Source organism: Giraffa tippelskirchi, chromosome 8 (genome assembly GCF_054371585.1).
Source record: "Giraffa tippelskirchi isolate mGirTip1 chromosome 8, T2T-mGirTip1v1.2.pri, whole genome shotgun sequence".
NCBI classification, from domain to species: Eukaryota; Metazoa; Chordata; class Mammalia; order Artiodactyla; family Giraffidae; genus Giraffa; species Giraffa tippelskirchi.
This window is the reverse complement of record NC_137282.1, coordinates 67,332,564-67,348,772: the sequence shown is the minus strand read 5'-3', so window position 1 is coordinate 67,348,772 and position 16,209 is coordinate 67,332,564. Positions and strand designations below refer to the sequence as shown.

The following is a 16,209-nucleotide window of genomic DNA, read 5'->3' as shown; positions in this document are numbered from 1 at the left end:
TTCCTAGCATCCATCCGTCCACACACGAGAGAGAAAGAGGAAGACACAGACTGAATTGAGAAAGGAAAAGAGAGGGACACAGCCAGAGAGAGACACGGAACCAAAGAGAGGAAAGGAGTCGATGGTCCAGACTTTTCATCAATCTGTCTCGAAGGTAGAAGCAATGACAGCGCCCATCCACCCCAGAAGGGGGAAAAGGACGGAAGGTTTGGAGAGGAAAAGACAAGAACGCAGGGAGCCATTAGAAGCTCAGCCACCCGCAGAAGCCGAGCTGGGACACTTGAACAGAATCTCAATGGAAACAGAGGACCAGAAAGTTGGCCACTCTTTTCTATAAGAGAGGGAGACCTTCGAGTCTTCCTTTCGGTCCTCCAACTTGGATGCGGGGTCTCAAAACAGTCAGGAGGGGGAGTGCCTTTTCCTGGGTACCACGGCACATCCAGGCCTCGTTCTGCCCCATTCTGTGCTGTGTCAGCCCAGGAAGGAATCTTTCTTTCTGAAGTCTCAGCGCACACGCTCCACGTGATATCGGCCCCAGGTGGAAAGGCATGGAGCTGCTCGTAGGCCGACAGACCTAGGAAGCAGATGGGAGAATGACCGCCACTCTGCAGATGGAGAGACTGGGGAAACCCTGAGGGGCATATGCTTGTCCAGGGCCACACCACTTATGAGAAGAAGGAGCCTGGTCTGAGAGCAGCGGGGCCCTCGGAGCTCAGGCCCTGGCTGCACCCAGGCCTCCCCAGGGCTGTCGGCTGGGCTGGGTGGGTGTCACTGTGCCTGCACATGGCTTAAGGGTGGTGGTCGAGCAGTCAGAAACCCAGGGATTCGCTTGGGAAGTTTTGGGGAAGGGACCTCAGCACGAACCCCAGGAAATGATGTCACCTGCCGGCAACAGAACCCAACAGAACCCGCAACCCGGGTATCCAGGCCTCGAGAGCGGAGAGGAGCCCCCAGCCAGATCACTTGCTGCCGAGATGTTCTGCTGTTTGCCCCTGCCCAGAGGCCGGGGCCTCAGGAGAGCTCACAGGCAGTGTGCGTGGGCACCCTGTCGACGTTGGCTCAGGGCACCCCCGAGACGCCTCTGGCCCTTTGCCCGGAGAAACAGAAAGGTAACACGGGGAGCCCCAGGCCGGGCCAGGCCACCTCTCCCATGCCACCCGGAAACACCGGGTCCTTTGCCTGTGTGTGTGGATGCGGGTTTCTCGGGGTGTGTCTCCCTCAAGGAAGCCCAGGTGGATGTGGGGTCAGAAGCCTGCGGACAAGTTGTGTCCACACCCCAGGGGAGAGCATGCTGGGCGGGATGGGGAGAGTGCGGGCAGGGCCGGCCGCCCAGGCTGACCTCACACCCTCAGGTGGGTCTCTTTCCTCCCGGGTGGGGATCTGAGCAGACACACGTCTCTGACCCTTCTGGGCAGAGAAGTTCGAGCAGGCCGAAGCAGCGGCTCCACTGGCCAGGCCCAGCTCGGAAAACTCCCAGCATGGCTGGCTGACGGTCACTGTCGTTGCAGAGCTTCCCACGTGATGAGGCCGAGGACGGGGACACCCCATCCAGCTCCCGGAGGGAGGGGTCGGAGCACCACCCCCCCGCCCGTGAGGCCCAGTGCAGGCTCCAGGTGAGCGTGCCCACGGAGGCATCAGCCCCACCGGGGGCGAAGCGGAGGCGGGGAAGGCCTGCTGCCGAGACACCGCCCAGGATACACCCGGCGGCCCAGTCTGAGGCTGCCACGGAGCTCAGCACACCCGGCTCCGACCCAGAGTCCCGAGAACCCCGGCCTCTGAGGCAGCAGGAGGACCTGGAGCCCAGCACGCCAGAGCACAGAGGTGAGGACGCTGGGGCTGGTGTACGGGAGTGTGTGCGGAGGGGGTGCTGAGCTACACAGGGACGAGTCCCCGAAAGCTGCTGCTGGGCCTGCAGCAAGCGCTGGCCTCACACCCCCCGCCCCCCATCTTGCACACTTCAGTCCCAAAAGACATCCGACCCTGGGTATTCTTTGGGAATCTCTTGGAAGCTTTCTGTCCCGGGATACGCACATGCCAAGGCTGGCCTGCGGGCAAACGATGCTTCTCCCACAGCTCTAGCACTGGCCTCCAACTGGAACCAGGCTCCACTTCCCAGACCTGTCCCTACAGAGGTGGTGGCTCCAGGTGCAGGACCCAGGGATCCACCGAGGGCAGATGGAGAACCGAGACTTGCCCTCGCAGAGACACCAGGCCAGCTGGGTACTGGCCAGCACACCGGGCAGATCGGATCTCCGTGCCTGCAGGACCCCCAGCCCCAGGCACTGATGTCCCACCCCCTCAGCCAGAACCTCCACCTCCACGTGCACCTCTACCTGCTCGGCCTTTGGCAGGAGAACCCGAGGCAGAGGAGGAGTCACCGCCTCGGCAGGGAGAGCCTGCCCTGGCTCCCGCGCAACACCCAGACGCCCACGATGACTCACCCACCCCTGCAGGGAGAACGAGCCCCCGCTCTGGACAGAGACCCAGAGCCCTTGCCGGAAACACCACGTCCAGGGGAGCGGTCGGCTCTGCAGCCTCCATCCCTGTCTGCTCACCGTGGACGCCGTCAACTCGGTCTGCCCCCAGGGGACATGGAGTTCCTTTCCCCCGAACTGCTTTGCATTTGGTTTGTTTCCACCTTTCTGGTGATGTTTTCTTTTTTGCGTGGTTTCCTGTATTTTTGTTGGTTAAGTTGGGATTAGTAAACTTTTTCATCATTGTTGCAATTTGGGAACACTGTTGTGTAACTCTGGTGATACTGTGTTACCATCACCACTTTGTAGTTTCAGACCCGTTCCATCTTTATGCCCCACCCCCCAACAAAGCCTGGATTCAAGGCAAGCACGCCCTGTTCATCCCTCCACCCGATCCTGAACACAGTTTCATCTTTTCCTTCTGCATTCCTTCCTATATTCTTGGTGTCCCCAATCAATGACTCTCAGTGAAATGACTGAAGGAGTTTTTTTCGGACGCTCCACCTACTGTAAGACTCCACTGGAGAGTTCTCATGTTTATGTCCTTTGAACTAGCCTTTGATAGCCGAAAGGACGTTGTACGTCCTTTCAAGATACCATGTGCCAAACGAAGCCCTTTTGGCAAATGCCATCATTATCTCCAGGCAGGCATTGCTGTTTGAAGGGTGCCATCTCAGCCAGAAGGCAGAGGCTGAGCTCCTCTTGTTGCACCAGCTCCCAAAAGAAGCCAAGAAAGGGAGCTGGAACAACAAACCACCCCAACGCCCAGGAAAGCGTTCTTCATGACAGAAGGCTAGAAAATGACCCAACATCCTTGTGGCCCAGAACCCCTCTAGAAATTCACTGTTCCATAAAAAAGAGAAACAGATGGGAAGTTCCAAGGAGAGGCAATGCCCATGGCCAGTGTATTTTAGAGACGGCCTGACCGCTCCGGGGAAGACACGCACTGACAGAACCCCTTGGGAAACAGCCGTGATAGTCCTCACTGTCGTAAGGGATTCCTCTGGGGACAACCTGCCCTGGGCACCACACGAGGGAGCAGACCGGCTTCTCTTCCTCTGCCCCCACACCATTCACTCATGAAGGCAGCTCAGGTGTTCTCATGCCCTGCCTGCCTGCCTGCCTGGCTCATCCGTGAGCTGTGACCACCTCCAGGACAGGACTCCACCTTCTGCTCTCTGTGTACCGTGAATCTGCACACAGTGGGCTTTCAGAACCTTAGGAGACTTGAGCCATTCCCACTCGAGCCAGAACCCTCCCCAGGAAGGAAAACAGCTGTGGAGTCCTTTTGGCCCCAGCACTGGTTCCGAAACCCTGGCGGCTCCTAGAGCCTCTACGGTGTGAAGAGGGAGGTCCCTTTTGACAGAGCTTTCCGGCCGTCAGATCTAAGCTGCTGTTTCACTGTCAGCTGTGTCTCTTCCGTTGCAGTGTTGCAGGTGGGCCACGCTGCTCCAAAGGAGCTCACAAGCTGAGTTTCAAGGGAGGTATTGAGAGGACAGGGATGGCTACAACGTGCTGCAAACTGAGTGAGGGTCCCCACAATCCTCAGCAAAGGTGTGTGGTGTGCAAGTGGGGAGTAGAGGGCCCCCAAGTTCCAAAGGAAGGGAGGTACTCGGGAGCTAAAGCCCTTGGCTGCTGTGGTAGCAGCTGCAGATGGCAGCTCGTCCACAGTGCACTTCGAATGAGGTCATATGAGCGGGACTCTGGAAATGGCTCCGAAATCCAGAGAAAGGGGTCAGGGTATGTGGGAATCCGGCGGGGGTGGGGGGTGGATGAAGGAAGGTGTCCTTCCTCTCTCCAGTGCAATTTGGTTTGGTGAGTCTCAAAGCTACCAGATGGCACTTCCCAAGTCAGGCCCCCGCAGGAATCAGGGTGGGCTGCATGCCTCGGCCCCTGCCACAGGGACAAGCCACACCAGTGGCCTCCCTGAGCTCCAATGGCCGGATCTGGGGGTTCTGTCTGGGTGCACACCTGCTTGTTCTGGCCAAGTTCCCCGCTTCTCTGAGCACCAGCTTCAACCTCTCGAATGAGGACATCGATTGCTACCTTGGCACGTTACTCTCTTCATCCTGTGAAGACTCATTAGGCTTATCCTACAATTACTAGCTGGCCCGAGGAGATATCTCCTGAATCCAGATTAAGCTGGAGTCTCCCAGGCTCATCTGGCATGTCTTCCCTGAAGTCTGCCAAAACCCACACCCTTGCGTTTCCAGGGACTCCCCTTAGCCAGCTGGGCAGAAAACCCAGCATGTTTCAAACAAGCTGACAGACAAGCGGGAGAGGACTCACGGGCAGACGGCTTCCCTCAGGTCTCGGGTGGAGCTCTGGGACCACAGCAGCAACAGGCCATCCCAGTCCCTGGGCTCAGCAGCGCCCTCATTCTCACGCCGGCGGCTCTGCCCTGAGGGGAGCAGGAAGGTCACCAACTGCCGCAGGCGGACCTCACGCCCCTCCCACTTATGGAGCCTGACCTCCCCCGGCCCCACCCCTTCCCCTACCCCAGCAGGACGAGAGCTCCTCTTCCCCTGGCTTCTAACGTGAGGCCCGGCCCTGGGCCCCGATTGGGCACTGCCCCAGTCCGGAGCCAATCACAGTGGCCAAGGAGGTGGAAGGCACCGATTGGCCAGGGCCAGGTCATGTGACCATACTCCCCAGGAAACTCAAATATTACCAAGATTCCCTAAGAAACCAATGAACAAAATTATCCAGTAAAGGCAAACCGTACTTTTTAATGAGGCCAAAGTCACAGAAAAAAAAAAAAAAAAAGCTTCACAATGAAGTGCTCAAGGAAGCTACAAAATAAACTTTCAAAAAAGTTTAGTAGTTTTTTTAATAGGGTGACGGAGAGCTATACCTATCCCATATATGTGAATTTAGGTTTAAACTAGATTTCCCTTGGCTATTTTATAAGACAAAAAAACCCACATCACCCCCTTTTACTCCCCCCCACACCCAAAAAGTGTTTTAATCTATTGAATTTTTGTGTCCTCAGTTGTGTCTGATTCACGGCAACTCACGATCTCTACACAGCCAGGCTCTTCCGTCCATGGAATTCAGGGCAATTTTTTCTGTCACAGTAAATGCCCACCCTGGGTGATCCAAACGGAAGGGCTCAGAGGCTCCTGAGAGACTAACTCCTTTCAGCTGAGCACAGAGCTGGCTCCTCACTGGGATGCCTGTGGCCTGGGGCTCCCAGAGGGGAGAGCAGCACTCGCCCCACCGTGTGGTCACTGCTGGAAGTGCAGGCTGCTCCTCACTCCCCCTTGACAGTGTCCCTGAGGGCAGAACAGTGTGAAGTTAATCAAGGTGGAAACGCAAACTCCAATGCAAGCAAACTTCCCTCAAGGTCTCCAATACCACTCAGGAACAGGGTATTGGAAACTGCAGGGGATGACATGAATGAAGATGGAGACTTGACACCTTACACCGAGTTCACTTCCAGTTATCCCTAGACAAACACTCCATGAAAACTTGTCACAAATCTAGAGGAACAATGAGCCGAAACCGGACACGTGCTTTGAGTCTTCACACACAAAACTAAAAGGCAGTCCACAAAAAAAACCAGGAGAATACAGTGGACTTTGCAAAATCAAAGATATCTACTGTGGGAAAGACCTCAGTACAAAAGCAAAAGACAGGTCATACATCGCGAGACGAATGAGTGGAAACACAAAGCTTATCAAGGATGTGTCTCCAAACAGACAAAGAACACCAACACAACAAGCCTGTGAAAACTAGGGAAAGGTCTGAAGGGACACCAGACTGAGGAAGACACACACAGAGTATCCCGGATGATGTCCAGCACTGAGGGCCTGAAGAATCAACAGTCTAGTTGTACCTCCTCAGGCCTGTGTGACCCTGGGTGAGGCCTCTGTTTCCCGGTGGCTCTGAGAGATGGACAGGGAGGAAGGGGAAGAGAAATCACTTGCATTTCTAATACTCACAGCAAAGTCTTCCAATGAGAAGGGAATTATCACCCCCACTGACAATGCCATTCACTGAAGTGATCCCCACGGGTCCATCTAACCCAGAAGGGAAGGAAGGACCTGTTCTCACAAAACGGCGAGAGATGGAAGAAGGAAGATCAAGCCCACACCAATCCCTGGAAAGAGAAGCTGTGCTCAGGGCTTGAAAGAATTCCTATTTGGAAAATGATATCCCAGCCCCACAAGGCAATCCACAGCTTCGATGCTATTCCTCCCAAAATGCCAATGCATTTTCGCACCCAACCAAGAATTGCAAAAGGGGTACGGAAACAGAAAAGAGCCTAAATTGTCAATACAATCCGACGAAAAAGCCCCGATACGGACATCCAAGGTTGTGTGAAAGGAAATTAGACGACCAAACTAGGATCCTCAGGAGAGTATCGGAGAAGGCAATGGCGACCCACTCCAGTACTCTTGCCTGGAAAATGCCCTGGACGGAGGAGCCTGGTAGGCTGCAGGCCATGGGGTCGCGCAGAGTCAGACACGACTGAAGTGACTTAGCCGCAGCAGCAGCAGCAGGAGCCGGACAGTATGCTATTGGGAATACAACAACACACACAGATCCAGATCGATGGAATAAAGTTGAGGGTCCAGACACAGACCCCAGCATCCATGCTCAACTCATCTCTGACACAGAAGGGGAGAATATCCAAATGGGAACAAGAAAGCCTCTTCAATACATGTCCATGGGAAAACCAGACAGCTACATCTGAAGAACGCTATTGGTTTTGATCTCAGACCACCTCAATATCGGGGAAAACCTCACCCTAAAGGCTGATGTCATGAGATAGCTAGAAAGAAGCGTAGGTCAAAGGCTCCTTAACATCAGAGTCTCCTTGCCATTTGCTGGGCGGAGGTAGAAATGGGTCTCTTCAAGTAAGGGAAAGAGGTACACGAAGTACACCAATGGGTTTCCATCCAATGGAACCTCTTCACAACAGAGAAGCTAAGCAAGCATTCACAAATGCAAAAGAGAGGAAACGGAACACGAGAGACTCCTTGCAAGTGGTGTATCTGAGAAGGGGTTCATATGGAAAGAGACGAAGAATGCACAGCACTCAGATTCCAAGAAACACCACCACCACCCTTGACCCTTCCCCCATGACCAACTCCGACCTAAAGCCTTTCTCTCCCTCTAACCTATCCCTAAAACATAACCCTCATCTAATCATATACATGTGCATTCCTAGCATCCATCCGTCCACACACGAGAGAGAAAGAGGAAGACACAGACTGAATTGAGAAAGGAAAAGAGAGGGACACAGCCAGAGAGAGACACGGAACCAAAGAGAGGAAAGGAGTCGATGGTCCAGACTTTTCATCAATCTGTCTCGAAGGTAGAAGCAATGACAGCGCCCATCCACCCCAGAAGGGGGAAAAGGACGGAAGGTTTGGAGAGGAAAAGACAAGAACGCAGGGAGCCATTAGAAGCTCAGCCACCCGCAGAAGCCGAGCTGGGACACTTGAACAGAATCTCAATGGAAACAGAGGACCAGAAAGTTGGCCACTCTTTTCTATAAGAGAGGGAGACCTTCGAGTCTTCCTTTCGGTCCTCCAACTTGGATGCGGGGTCTCAAAACAGTCAGGAGGGGGAGTGCCTTTTCCTGGGTACCACGGCACATCCAGGCCTCGTTCTGCCCCATTCTGTGCTGTGTCAGCCCAGGAAGGAATCTTTCTTTCTGAAGTCTCAGCGCACACGCTCCACGTGATATCGGCCCCAGGTGGAAAGGCATGGAGCTGCTCGTAGGCCGACAGACCTAGGAAGCAGATGGGAGAATGACCGCCACTCTGCAGATGGAGAGACTGGGGAAACCCTGAGGGGCATATGCTTGTCCAGGGCCACACCACTTATGAGAAGAAGGAGCCTGGTCTGAGAGCAGCGGGGCCCTCGGAGCTCAGGCCCTGGCTGCACCCAGGCCTCCCCAGGGCTGTCGGCTGGGCTGGGTGGGTGTCACTGTGCCTGCACATGGCTTAAGGGTGGTGGTCGAGCAGTCAGAAACCCAGGGATTCCCTTGGGAAGTTTTGGGGAAGGGACCTCAGCACGAACCCCAGGAAATGATGTCACCTGCCGGCAACAGAACCCAACAGAACCCGCAACCCGGGTATCCAGGCCTCGAGAGCGGAGAGGAGCCCCCAGCCAGATCACTTGCTGCCGAGATGTTCTGCTGTTTGCCCCTGCCCAGAGGCCGGGGCCTCAGGAGAGCTCACAGGCAGTGTGCGTGGGCACCCTGTCGACGTTGGCTCAGGGCACCCCCGAGACGCCTCTGGCCCTTTGCCCGGAGAAACAGAAAGGTAACACGGGGAGCCCCAGGCCGGGCCAGGCCACCTCTCCCATGCCACCCGGAAACACCGGGTCCTTTGCCTGTGTGTGTGGATGCGGGTTTCTCGGGGTGTGTCTCCCTCAAGGAAGCCCAGGTGGATGTGGGGTCAGAAGCCTGCGGACAAGTTGTGTCCACACCCCAGGGGAGAGCATGCTGGGCGGGATGGGGAGAGTGCGGGCAGGGCCGGCCGCCCAGGCTGACCTCACACCCTCAGGTGGGTCTCTTTCCTCCCGGGTGGGGATCTGAGCAGACACACGTCTCTGACCCTTCTGGGCAGAGAAGTTCGAGCAGGCCGAAGCAGCGGCTCCACTGGCCAGGCCCAGCTCGGAAAACTCCCAGCATGGCTGGCTGACGGTCACTGTCGTTGCAGAGCTTCCCACGTGATGAGGCCGAGGACGGGGACACCCCATCCAGCTCCCGGAGGGAGGGGTCGGAGCACCACCCCCCCGCCCGTGAGGCCCAGTGCAGGCTCCAGGTGAGCGTGCCCACGGAGGCATCAGCCCCACCGGGGGCGAAGCGGAGGCGGGGAAGGCCTGCTGCCGAGACACCGCCCAGGATACACCCGGCGGCCCAGTCTGAGGCTGCCACGGAGCTCAGCACACCCGGCTCTGACCCAGAGTCCCGAGAACCCCGGCCTCTGAGGCAGCAGGAGGACCTGGAGCCCAGCACGCCAGAGCACAGAGGTGAGGACGCTGGGGCTGGTGTACGGGAGTGTGTGCGGAGGGGGTGCTGAGCTACACAGGGACGAGTCCCCGAAAGCTGCTGCTGGGCCTGCAGCAAGCGCTGGCCTCACACCCCCCGCCCCCCATCTTGCACACTTCAGTCCCAAAAGACATCCGACCCTGGGTATTCTTTGGGAATCTCTTGGAAGCTTTCTGTCCCGGGATACGCACATGCCAAGGCTGGCCTGCGGGCAAACGATGCTTCTCCCACAGCTCTAGCACTGGCCTCCAACTGGAACCAGGCTCCACTTCCCAGACCTGTCCCTACAGAGGTGGTGGCTCCAGGTGCAGGACCCAGGGATCCACCGAGGGCAGATGGAGAACCGAGACTTGCCCTCGCAGAGACACCAGGCCAGCTGGGTACTGGCCAGCACACCGGGCAGATCGGATCTCCGTGCCTGCAGGACCCCCAGCCCCAGGCACTGATGTCCCACCCCCTCAGCCAGAACCTCCACCTCCACGTGCACCTCTACCTGCTCGGCCTTTGGCAGGAGAACCCGAGGCAGAGGAGGAGTCACCGCCTCGGCAGGGAGAGCCTGCCCTGGCTCCCGCGCAACACCCAGACGCCCACGATGACTCACCCACCCCTGCAGGGAGAACGAGCCCCCGCTCTGGACAGAGACCCAGAGCCCTTGCCGGAAACACCACGTCCAGGGGAGCGGTCGGCTCTGCAGCCTCCACCCCTGTCTGCTCACCGTGGACGCCGTCAACTCGGTCTGCCCCCAGGGGACATGGAGTTCCTTTCCCCCGAACTGCTTTGCATTTGGTTTGTTTCCACCTTTCTGGTGATGTTTTCTTTTTTGCGTGGTTTCCTGTATTTTTGTTGGTTAAGTTGGGATTAGTAAACTTTTTCATCATTGTTGCAATTTGGGAACACTGTTGTGTAACTCTGGTGATACTGTGTTACCATCACCACTTTGTAGTTTCAGACCCGTTCCATCTTTATGCCCCACCCCCCAACAAAGCCTGGATTCAAGGCAAGCACGCCCTGTTCATCCCTCCGCCCGATCCTGAACACAGTTTCATCTTTTCCTTCTGCATTCCTTCCTATATTCTTGGTGTCCCCAATCAATGACTCTCAGTGAAATGACTGAAGGAGTTTTTTTCGGACGCTCCACCTACTGTAAGACTCCACTGGAGAGTTCTCATGTTTATGTCCTTTGAACTAGCCTTTGATAGCCGAAAGGACGTTGTACGTCCTTTCAAGATACCATGTGCCAAACGAAGCCCTTTTGGCAAATGCCATCATTATCTCCAGGCAGGCATTGCTGTTTGAAGGGTGCCATCTCAGCCAGAAGGCAGAGGCTGAGCTCCTCTTGTTGCACCAGCTCCCAAAAGAAGCCAAGAAAGGGAGCTGGAACAACAAACCACCCCAACGCCCAGGAAAGCGTTCTTCATGACAGAAGGCTAGAAAATGACCCAACATCCTTGTGGCCCAGAACCCCTCTAGAAATTCACTGTTCCATAAAAAAGAGAAACAGATGGGAAGTTCCAAGGAGAGGCAATGCCCATGGCCAGTGTATTTTAGAGACGGCCTGACCGCTCCGGGGAAGACACGCACTGACAGAACCCCTTGGGAAACAGCCGTGATAGTCCTCACTGTCGTAAGGGATTCCTCTGGGGACAACCTGCCCTGGGCACCACACGAGGGAGCAGACCGGCTTCTCTTCCTCTGCCCCCACACCATTCACTCATGAAGGCAGCTCAGGTGTTCTCATGCCCTGCCTGCCTGCCTGCCTGGCTCATCCGTGAGCTGTGACCACCTCCAGGACAGGACTCCACCTTCTGCTCTCTGTGTACCGTGAATCTGCACACAGTGGGCTTTCAGAACCTTAGGAGACTTGAGCCATTCCCACTCGAGCCAGAACCCTCCCCAGGAAGGAAAACAGCTGTGGAGTCCTTTTGGCCCCAGCACTGGTTCCGAAACCCTGGCGGCTCCTAGAGCCTCTACGGTGTGAAGAGGGAGGTCCCTTTTGACAGAGCTTTCCGGCCGTCAGATCTAAGCTGCTGTTTCACTGTCAGCTGTGTCTCTTCCGTTGCAGTGTTGCAGGTGGGCCACGCTGCTCCAAAGGAGCTCACAAGCTGAGTTTCAAGGGAGGTATTGAGAGGACAGGGATGGCTACAACGTGCTGCAAACTGAGTGAGGGTCCCCACAATCCTCAGCAAAGGTGTGTGGTGTGCAAGTGGGGAGTAGAGGGCCCCCAAGTTCCAAAGGAAGGGAGGTACTCGGGAGCTAAAGCCCTTGGCTGCTGTGGTAGCAGCTGCAGATGGCAGCTCGTCCACAGTGCACTTCGAATGAGGTCATATGAGCGGGACTCTGGAAATGGCTCCGAAATCCAGAGAAAGGGGTCAGGGTATGTGGGAATCCGGCGGGGGTGGGGGGTGGATGAAGGAAGGTGTCCTTCCTCTCTCCAGTGCAATTTGGTTTGGTGAGTCTCAAAGCTACCAGATGGCACTTCCCAAGTCAGGCCCCCGCAGGAATCAGGGTGGGCTGCATGCCTCGGCCCCTGCCACAGGGACAAGCCACACCAGTGGCCTCCCTGAGCTCCAATGGCCGGATCTGGGGGTTCTGTCTGGGTGCACACCTGCTTGTTCTGGCCAAGTTCCCCGCTTCTCTGAGCACCAGCTTCAACCTCTCGAATGAGGACATCGATTGCTACCTTGGCACGTTACTCTCTTCATCCTGTGAAGACTCATTAGGCTTATCCTACAATTACTAGCTGGCCCGAGGAGATATCTCCTGAATCCAGATTAAGCTGGAGTCTCCCAGGCTCATCTGGCATGTCTTCCCTGAAGTCTGCCAAAACCCACACCCTTGCGTTTCCAGGGACTCCCCTTAGCCAGCTGGGCAGAAAACCCAGCATGTTTCAAACAAGCTGACAGACAAGCGGGAGAGGACTCACGGGCAGACGGCTTCCCTCAGGTCTCGGGTGGAGCTCTGGGACCACAGCAGCAACAGGCCATCCCAGTCCCTGGGCTCAGCAGCGCCCTCATTCTCACGCCGGCGGCTCTGCCCTGAGGGGAGCAGGAAGGTCACCAACTGCCGCAGGCGGACCTCACGCCCCTCCCACTTATGGAGCCTGACCTCCCCCGGCCCCACCCCTTCCCCTACCCCAGCAGGACGAGAGCTCCTCTTCCCCTGGCTTCTAACGTGAGGCCCGGCCCTGGGCCCCGATTGGGCACTGCCCCAGTCCGGAGCCAATCACAGTGGCCAAGGAGGTGGAAGGCACCGATTGGCCAGGGCCAGGTCATGTGACCATACTCCCCAGGAAACTCAAATATTACCAAGATTCCCTAAGAAACCAATGAACAAAATTATCCAGTAAAGGCAAACCGTACTTTTTAATGAGGCCAAAGTCACAGAAAAAAAAAAAAAAAAAGCTTCACAATGAAGTGCTCAAGGAAGCTACAAAATAAACTTTCAAAAAAGTTTAGTAGTTTTTTTAATAGGGTGACGGAGAGCTATACCTATCCCATATATGTGAATTTAGGTTTAAACTAGATTTCCCTTGGCTATTTTATAAGACAAAAAAACCCACATCACCCCCTTTTACTCCCCCCCACACCCAAAAAGTGTTTTAATCTATTGAATTTTTGTGTCCTCAGTTGTGTCTGATTCACGGCAACTCACGATCTCTACACAGCCAGGCTCTTCCGTCCATGGAATTCAGGGCAATTTTTTCTGTCACAGTAAATGCCCACCCTGGGTGATCCAAACGGAAGGGCTCAGAGGCTCCTGAGAGACTAACTCCTTTCAGCTGAGCACAGAGCTGGCTCCTCACTGGGATGCCTGTGGCCTGGGGCTCCCAGAGGGGAGAGCAGCACTCGCCCCACCGTGTGGTCACTGCTGGAAGTGCAGGCTGCTCCTCACTCCCCCTTGACAGTGTCCCTGAGGGCAGAACAGTGTGAAGTTAATCAAGGTGGAAACGCAAACTCCAATGCAAGCAAACTTCCCTCAAGGTCTCCAATACCACTCAGGAACAGGGTATTGGAAACTGCAGGGGATGACATGAATGAAGATGGAGACTTGACACCTTACACCGAGTTCACTTCCAGTTATCCCTAGACAAACACTCCATGAAAACTTGTCACAAATCTAGAGGAACAATGAGCCGAAACCGGACACGTGCTTTGAGTCTTCACACACAAAACTAAAAGGCAGTCCACAAAAAAAACCAGGAGAATACAGTGGACTTTGCAAAATCAAAGATATCTACTGTGGGAAAGACCTCAGTACAAAAGCAAAAGACAGGTCATACATCGCGAGACGAATGAGTGGAAACACAAAGCTTATCAAGGATGTGTCTCCAAACAGACAAAGAACACCAACACAACAAGCCTGTGAAAACTAGGGAAAGGTCTGAAGGGACACCAGACTGAGGAAGACACACACAGAGTATCCCGGATGATGTCCAGCACTGAGGGCCTGAAGAATCAACAGTCTAGTTGTACCTCCTCAGGCCTGTGTGACCCTGGGTGAGGCCTCTGTTTCCCGGTGGCTCTGAGAGATGGACAGGGAGGAAGGGGAAGAGAAATCACTTGCATTTCTAATACTCACAGCAAAGTCTTCCAATGAGAAGGGAATTATCACCCCCACTGACAATGCCATTCACTGAAGTGATCCCCACGGGTCCATCTAACCCAGAAGGGAAGGAAGGACCTGTTCTCACAAAACGGCGAGAGATGGAAGAAGGAAGATCAAGCCCACACCAATCCCTGGAAAGAGAAGCTGTGCTCAGGGCTTGAAAGAATTCCTATTTGGAAAATGATATCCCAGCCCCACAAGGCAATCCACAGCTTCGATGCTATTCCTCCCAAAATGCCAATGCATTTTCGCACCCAACCAAGAATTGCAAAAGGGGTACGGAAACAGAAAAGAGCCTAAATTGTCAATACAATCCGACGAAAAAGCCCCGATATGGACATCCAAGGTTGTGTGAAAGGAAATTAGACGACCAAACTAGGATCCTCAGGAGAGTATCGGAGAAGGCAATGGCGACCCACTCCAGTACTCTTGCCTGGAAAATGCCCTGGACGGAGGAGCCTGGTAGGCTGCAGGCCATGGGGTCGCGCAGAGTCAGACACGACTGAAGTGACTTAGCCGCAGCAGCAGCAGCAGGAGCCGGACAGTATGCTATTGGGAATACAACAACACACACAGATCCAGATCGATGGAATAAAGTTGAGGGTCCAGACACAGACCCCAGCATCCATGCTCAACTCATCTCTGACACAGAAGGGGAGAATATCCAAATGGGAACAAGAAAGCCTCTTCAATACATGTCCATGGGAAAACCAGACAGCTACATCTGAAGAACGCTATTGGTTTTGATCTCAGACCACCTCAATATCGGGGAAAACCTCACCCTAAAGGCTGATGTCATGAGATAGCTAGAAAGAAGCGTAGGTCAAAGGCTCCTTAACATCAGAGTCTCCTTGCCATTTGCTGGGCGGAGGTAGAAATGGGTCTCTTCAAGTAAGGGAAAGAGGTACACGAAGTACACCAATGGGTTTCCATCCAATGGAACCTCTTCACAACAGAGAAGCTAAGCAAGCATTCACAAATGCAAAAGAGAGGAAACGGAACACGAGAGACTCCTTGCAAGTGGTGTATCTGAGAAGGGGTTCATATGGAAAGAGACGAAGAATGCACAGCACTCAGATTCCAAGAAACACCACCACCACCCTTGACCCTTCCCCCATGACCAACTCCGACCTAAAGCCTTTCTCTCCCTCTAACCTATCCCTAAAACATAACCCTCATCTAATCATATACATGTGCATTCCTAGCATCCATCCGTCCACACACGAGAGAGAAAGAGGAAGACACAGACTGAATTGAGAAAGGAAAAGAGAGGGACACAGCCAGAGAGAGACACGGAACCAAAGAGAGGAAAGGAGTCGATGGTCCAGACTTTTCATCAATCTGTCTCGAAGGTAGAAGCAATGACAGCGCCCATCCACCCCAGAAGGGGGAAAAGGACGGAAGGTTTGGAGAGGAAAAGACAAGAACGCAGGGAGCCATTAGAAGCTCAGCCACCCGCAGAAGCCGAGCTGGGACACTTGAACAGAATCTCAATGGAAACAGAGGACCAGAAAGTTGGCCACTCTTTTCTATAAGAGAGGGAGACCTTCGAGTCTTCCTTTCGGTCCTCCAACTTGGATGCGGGGTCTCAAAACAGTCAGGAGGGGGAGTGCCTTTTCCTGGGTACCACGGCACATCCAGGCCTCGTTCTGCCCCATTCTGTGCTGTGTCAGCCCAGGAAGGAATCTTTCTTTCTGAAGTCTCAGCGCACACGCTCCACGTGATATCGGCCCCAGGTGGAAAGGCATGGAGCTGCTCGTAGGCCGACAGACCTAGGAAGCAGATGGGAGAATGACCGCCACTCTGCAGATGGAGAGACTGGGGAAACCCTGAGGGGCATATGCTTGTCCAGGGCCACACCACTTATGAGAAGAAGGAGCCTGGTCTGAGAGCAGCGGGGCCCTCGGAGCTCAGGCCCTGGCTGCACCCAGGCCTCCCCAGGGCTGTCGGCTGGGCTGGGTGGGTGTCACTGTGCCTGCACATGGCTTAAGGGTGGTGGTCGAGCAGTCAGAAACCCAGGGATTCCCTTGGGAAGTTTTGGGGAAGGGACCTCAGCACGAACCCCAGGAAATGATGTCACCTGCCGGCAACAGAACCCAACAGAACCCGCAACCCGGGTAT

At 55.0% G+C, this 16,209-nt stretch overlaps 2 protein-coding genes across 2 annotated transcripts; both read left to right on the top strand.

The window, feature by feature from the left end:
* Nucleotides 1-916: 916 nt before the first annotated feature.
* LOC145517205 (uncharacterized) lies at nucleotides 917-2,723 on the top strand. Its single transcript, XM_081519473.1, has 3 exons — nucleotides 917-1,109; nucleotides 1,509-1,821; nucleotides 2,074-2,723. Exons 1-3 carry the CDS (start codon nucleotides 975-977, stop codon nucleotides 2,700-2,702), a joined length of 1,077 nt encoding a protein of 358 aa, XP_081375599.1. The 5' UTR covers nucleotides 917-974; the 3' UTR covers nucleotides 2,703-2,723.
* Nucleotides 2,724-8,566: 5,843 nt separating this feature from the next.
* On the top strand, nucleotides 8,567-10,377 carry LOC145517302 (uncharacterized). Its single transcript, XM_081519581.1, has 3 exons — nucleotides 8,567-8,752; nucleotides 9,152-9,464; nucleotides 9,717-10,377. Exons 1-3 carry the CDS (start codon nucleotides 8,618-8,620, stop codon nucleotides 10,343-10,345), a joined length of 1,077 nt encoding a protein of 358 aa, XP_081375707.1. The 5' UTR covers nucleotides 8,567-8,617; the 3' UTR covers nucleotides 10,346-10,377.
* The last annotated feature ends 5,832 nt before the right edge of the window (nucleotides 10,378-16,209 follow it).